The sequence below is a fragment of the Tupaia chinensis genome, unplaced genomic scaffold, assembly GCF_000334495.1.
Source record: "Tupaia chinensis unplaced genomic scaffold, TupChi_1.0 Scaffold000680_1, whole genome shotgun sequence".
In the NCBI taxonomy this organism is placed as follows: domain Eukaryota; kingdom Metazoa; phylum Chordata; class Mammalia; order Scandentia; family Tupaiidae; genus Tupaia; species Tupaia belangeri.
The window spans coordinates 625,457-631,456 of record NW_006160204.1 but is presented as its reverse complement, the minus strand read 5'-3'; the positions used below and the strand labels follow the sequence as shown (position 1 = coordinate 631,456).

General features: G+C 33.9%; 1 protein-coding gene across 2 annotated transcripts in view; it reads left to right on the top strand.

Annotated features, from left to right (window-relative positions):
• The window catches only part of CHORDC1 (cysteine and histidine rich domain containing 1), a 22,902-nt gene extending 19,927 nt beyond the window's left edge, over positions 1-2,975 (top strand). For both annotated transcript variants that reach the window (XM_006160340.3, XM_027776533.1), the window contains 3 exons: positions 666-785; positions 1,210-1,272; positions 1,608-2,975. In XM_006160340.3, the coding sequence (XP_006160402.1) occupies positions 666-785; positions 1,210-1,272; positions 1,608-1,754 (330 nt within the window). In that variant the 3' untranslated portion in view covers positions 1,755-2,975. The remainder of the gene's footprint in view (positions 1-665; positions 786-1,209; positions 1,273-1,607) is intronic.
• Positions 2,976-6,000: the final 3,025 nt, after the last annotated feature.

The window sequence follows — 6,000 nt, the reverse complement described above, 5'->3', positions numbered from 1 at the left end:
TTTTGGAGAGGTTTTTGCTATAGGGCATGTGCACTTGCCAGAGAGAGATAGAAAGTGAGAAATCACCCCCCCAGGGGGGATGGCCACACCGTAATTCCTTCTCCATTCTCCTCTTGGGATCTTGGGCACACACGTGCCCAGTGTGAGTTTAAGCCACTGGGTCCAGGACTCGAACCACAGTCGACTACATGAGAGTTCAGCGACATAGCCTTTATGCTAACTGCTGGTCCCCAAAATAAAGTAATTCTTAAAAAAAATAATAAATGGAAAGTTCCTAAACGTGAGATTAAGGAGATGTATGGTAAGCAGATGTCTCTCTCATTTAAGTCTTCAAAAGAATGGTTTTATACCATTACTTTAGTATTTTACAGAATGTTAAAAATGGTTAAAATATAGTGGGAGTTTCTTTAATGTTTCAATATGTATTAGTACTATAGCCCTAAAAGAGAAAAAGTGAGATCATTCTCATCATAAAACTATGAACATTCTTTGAATCATGCTGTTTTATTATTTAAACCTCTTAATAATAACTTCCAAAGTTGCTTACTCAGAAAGCATTACGTGTGTATAGTAATTTTTATTCAATTAGATAGGTCAAATTCCTATTTGTAAGAAGTTGAATATATGGCACCTTTTAAACTTATGAAGTTTCTCTTATATTACAGGGGAAAAAAGTTGTTTCATGTAGACATGACTGGCATCAGACTGGAGGTGAAGTCACCATTTCTGTATATGCTAAAAATTCACTTCCAGAACTCAGCCAAGTAGAAGCAAATAGTACCTTGGTATGTACACTGATTAACTTCAAGTAAAAATTCTTTTCTGCACATTGTTTTTTATGTTAGTATATGTAAAATAATTCTCATTTTGGCTGAGTTAGGATAAGATCTTAGAAACTTTATGAAAAAATGATTTTGTGAAAACTATTTTAAATTAAAATCCTCTGCTTAATAGTGTTAATTCTGAGGTATTCTAGAGATAGAAAAGGAACTGAAATGATATATTAGTAATATGGTACTTAGATCTCAGTATGAAATGTCAAGTCGCTTTTTCTCTTCTGATAATGGTTTTCACAAATTCAAAAAAAGAATGGCAGTTTCTTAAAATAGCACAATTGATTTTTATCAGTCTTCTCATTTTTATAAGCATTGATATCATTAACCTTCCACTAAAATTTGATCAATTAATCAATTTCTATATCTTTTTCAGTTAAATGTACACATTGTTTTTGAAGGAGAAAAGGAATTTCATCAAAATGTGAGATTATGGGGTGTAAGTATTGTGAATCTATCATCGCTTTTTTTTTTCCCTGAAAATTTAAAGTATTAGGTTGTCAACATCATGATGTATTTTTTGTCTTTCTGTGCAAAAATGCATCATGACTCTTCAGAGAACCCAATATTATTTGTAGGATAAAGGGCAATAATGAACCATTGATGCAGAGGTATAACTTTTCATTATATCTTGCCAAAAAGTTCAAATCTAGCTATGAAAACGTCCTTAATCTTGGGTTGGTTTGGAATTATTAGCTTCAGAAGGATCCGCATTTTCCTCTGAAACTAGTAGAAGCATCCGGGTTGATGGTCATTCTCTTTGATCTGTTATAGGTGATTGATGTAAAGCGGAGTTATGTAACTATGACTGCAACAAAGATTGAGATCACCATGAGAAAAGCTGAACCCATGCAGTGGGCAAGCCTTGAACTGCCTGCAGCCAAAAAGCAAGAAAAACAAAAAGAAGATATAACTGATTGAGTGGGAAAGGGAGAAAAGGCTTTTGCCCATTTCAGAATTCTTAATGTGTTGTGAAGTGGTGGCTTGCTGCTGTAATCTTACGTTTTTTTGTTGTTGTTGAGTCTGGCATTTCAGGGTCAATATTAGGTTCTTAAAAGCCAAAGTAAATTTATCTTTTTGTGCCTCCCATCTTCCTTTTGAGCTCCATAAGATTAATTATCATTTCTCCTTACTGATAGGACCGCAGTTTTTCCTATACTTGAAGAAGGTCGGAAATAACTCATAAACATAATTGTCATATTTCTTAGTATGTTATTATGTTAAACAAAAAATAAGGAACATGTGTTTCACATCTGTTCCTATTATCCCATAATTAGTAAAGCAAGATGAAATGTTTTATTTTTAATCAGTTTTTTCCATGTTTTTTTTTTCTATAATACTTGAAAATCTTTATAGACTAGATGAAGCTCTGCATTCTCTTTCCATGTGGGATGTTTTTTTTCCCCTAGGAGGATTAATTCTAGGTAGTGTAAAAAGTAGTTAAAGGGGAATATATGCATTGATTAATAAATTAGAATTCACTTACAACAATTGAACTTCAAAACTACATAAATACCTTTATTACTCGCCAAGCAGTATGATTTAAGAATATAGGAAACAAATAAGAGTTAGTATCAATTGGCTAAAATTTATTATTTTATAAGACTAAGCAATAATGTTAAAATCTCGGCTGATTATTTCAAGTTCTTGTACAGTGTAGTGACTGAGTCATACTTGATTTACAGTCCAGCCCTCTGAAAGCCTTTAATTAGCTACATATACAAAGTAGGTGTATATAATCTGGCCTCCCTGAGAAGGAACACTTTGAAGTTATAGACTTAAAGGTTTGTGGAAATAGATTAAGGAATCAGAAAACTAAACATTCAGCTTTGCTTTATGACAACTATGTTAATACATGTTACATAGCTTAATTATTCTGTATTTGTTTAAGCTTTTCATGAAGAGTTTGACAATTCTAGTGATATAGTGTCGGTTATGTATTGTACTTTATTATCATATACAGGTAACACACAGGCCATTTGTGCTAATTGGACCCATTAAAAGGTTACTTTCTGACGCCATGCAGAACTCAAGAATAAAATTTAAAAATGTCACAAAGGCCAAAGCTGGCAGAACTTGGTAAAGTTTCGGAACTTAATTAGGATTAAATTAAGCATGAAAATAAAGGGCTTATTTTCCAACTCCCTTGAGTGTTTTCCTTTTCTTAATATTCGTGGGATTCTTAGAGAAGTTTGCACAACTACTATTTTAGTTCATAGAACCTTAGTGCATATGTTTCTACTACACTTAGCAAGTAACTGTTAGACATAGTGATATAATTAAAAGGTTTAGCTCTATTAAAAATAAAAACTAAAAGTCTGACAACTGGACTTTTGTGACATTAAAATACTATAAGAAATTTGGGGCAGTAAAAATTGAATTCAAGTAGAGTACATCAGTGTCCGGTACTTAGAGATGTATTTCAAAATTTGGGACAATAAAAATTCAATTTGAGTAGAGTACATAAATGTCAAGTACTTAGAGATACATGTAAAAGTTTTGAAGTTTTACTTTATGTTTAGAGACCTGATTTTGGTTAGAGATATAAATCTTGTTTGTTGTTTAGAAGAGGTTGATACTTAATTTGATTTAAGGTAATAGTAATAGTTAAATAAACCTTTTTAAGTGTTTCCTTCTTGAGACTGTTTTTCCTTAAACAATATCGTAATCTGTCAAGTGTGATTGAAATATTATTTAAAACAAGTGCATTATTCTAACCTCAGATTTAGTTACAAAGCACTGGTGTGTGTGTGTGTGTATATATATATATAATTTATGTATTAAGTCTAGTTTCATTATTGACCATTTAATTTTGTTTCTTATTCCTAAGAACCTTTAGATTTGTTGTCTAGATAAAAATCTAAATTATATTTATCTTAGATTCATTCATAAAGGGACACAATTATATTAGGTAGAATATGTTTTACTCTACCAGTTTGTCAAAAAAGTTAATAAAAAAATGCTTGTTACCTTTATTGAGTTGCTTCTCTAGAATATGCTTTATCTTTCATACATTCAAAGTAATTACTATAGCAGTCAAAGCAAAGTGTACCATATACTTTGGTAAGCCAATACATTGGCAAGCAGTTAAACATAAGAGATGAAGTCAAAACATTTTTCAGGTTGATGATGTATCCCTTTGATGTAACTACACTAGCAAAGGACTACAATAATTTTATTTCATTCTAATTTTTGTTTCATGCTAGAGATTTAAATTAAGTATAACCTAATTTTTTTTTTCTTAGCTCTTCAAATATTAAAGAATGAAGAGAACCTTAAAGGGTTTTTGCTTCCCCCTCCCTTTGATCTTTGATTGGTGTTTTTTTTTTTTTTTTTTTTTTTTTTTTGAAGTAGGGTGCGTGCACTCGCCAGACAGACAGAGACATAGAGACAGAAAGCGAGAAATCACCCCCCAGGGGGAATGGTCACGCCGCAATCCCTTCTCCTCCATTCTCCTCTCGGGATCTTGGGCACACACGCACACGCGCCCGGCGTGAGTTTTAAGCCACCGGGTCCGGGACGTGAACAGCGGTTGACTACGTGGGAGTCCAGCAACATAGCCATTACGCTAACTGCTGGTTCTCGCCCTTTGATTGTTTTTAAGAATCAGATATTCTGCAGCCTAAAAATGCATGTTATGCATATACCCCAATAAGGTCTGGTGTTTGTCTTAGATTATTTGAGTATATAATGTGTAACTACCTTTTTTTTTTTTTTAACAGCCAGGTATTTTTAATCTGTTTGGACATTAACAGGTTTTTTTTTCATTTGCTATGGTGTGTATGTGCTCACAAGAGCCGGAAAGGGAGAAAGCCTCAGTGGAGTGTGGTCATACTGCACTCCCTTCTCCATTTCTCCATTCTGTTGGGATTTGGGGTATGCACACATTTTTTTAAGCTGCCAAGGCCAGAATTTGAACTAGTCAGTCACTTGTGATCCAGCTCTCCCAACCACTTATCTGTGAGCTGGCCCAACAGTTTATAATTTTTGTAAATCTTGTTTCATTACAGGTTTTATCATTGCAAGTTATTTTAATCTAATGTTCATATTTAGTATTTACTTTGTATTTTGCCAGTATCATAACATGGTCTAGTTCTTAATCGCTGGCTGTTAAGTTTAATTTTTAGTCCTGTTGGTAGGTTTCTGTTTCTTTTAATTGGTAGATAGTAAGTCAGTGAGTTTCTCTCTCTTTTTTTTTTTTAAAGAGATTTTTGGTATAGGGTGCATGCACTTGCCAGACAGACAGAAAGCAAGAAATCACCCCCTGGGGGGGATGGGTGTGCTGCAGTCCCTTTTCCATTCTCCTTTCAGGATCTCAGGCATGCACACATAGGTGGTTGGCATGAGTTTAGGCCACTGGTCCAGGATTTGAACCATGTTCAACTATGTGAGAGTCCAGTGACATAACCATTATACCATCTGCTGGCCTCCCCTGACTTCTCTATTCTCCAGGTATCTTTACATTCATCCAGCTACTGTTGCATGGCTTGCCTTTATACAACTAAGGTTAGTGATAAAGTCTGGAAAAAGGAAACATCTCCAACTTGTATCAATAGTACTTTACCCTCCTCCAAAAGAGAAATTAGGTTGTTCTAGGACTATTTTAAGACACTATTCCTTCACTGTTTTTATTTCAGTTACTACCTTTATATGTATTCATTTATGGCTAACTTGTTAATGTCTTTATTCTCATAGATTTCATGTAACCTTGACTGTTTTGGCTGACCATCGTGTCCCTGTTTTCTATACAGTGGTTGGCATAGTGGGCTCTTGTAAATGTCACGTGTAGCAGTTTTGTGCTAGTCACTGTTACAAGAATTTTAATGAATATTAGCTTATGATCACCCTATGAGGTAGGTTCTATTATTATATTACAGACAAGGAAACAAATTTATGGCACTAGTTAAATAACATACTCAAAAATTGAATCTAGTGAGTAGTGAAGATTTCGCTCAGACAGTCTGACTCAAATGGTTTTCACAGTTGCATGCTGCTTTCGTCAATGAAATGAATAGGTTCTATAAATCATTAGCATAAAACAGAACTGAGTAGAATGTGTGGTAACCAGGAACAAGTTTTTAGTTAGATGTGTTTTTCTTTAGAAAATGAATTTATGAAAGACATTTATATAGGGCCAGACTGTGGCCTAGTGGTTAAAGGAGCTGGA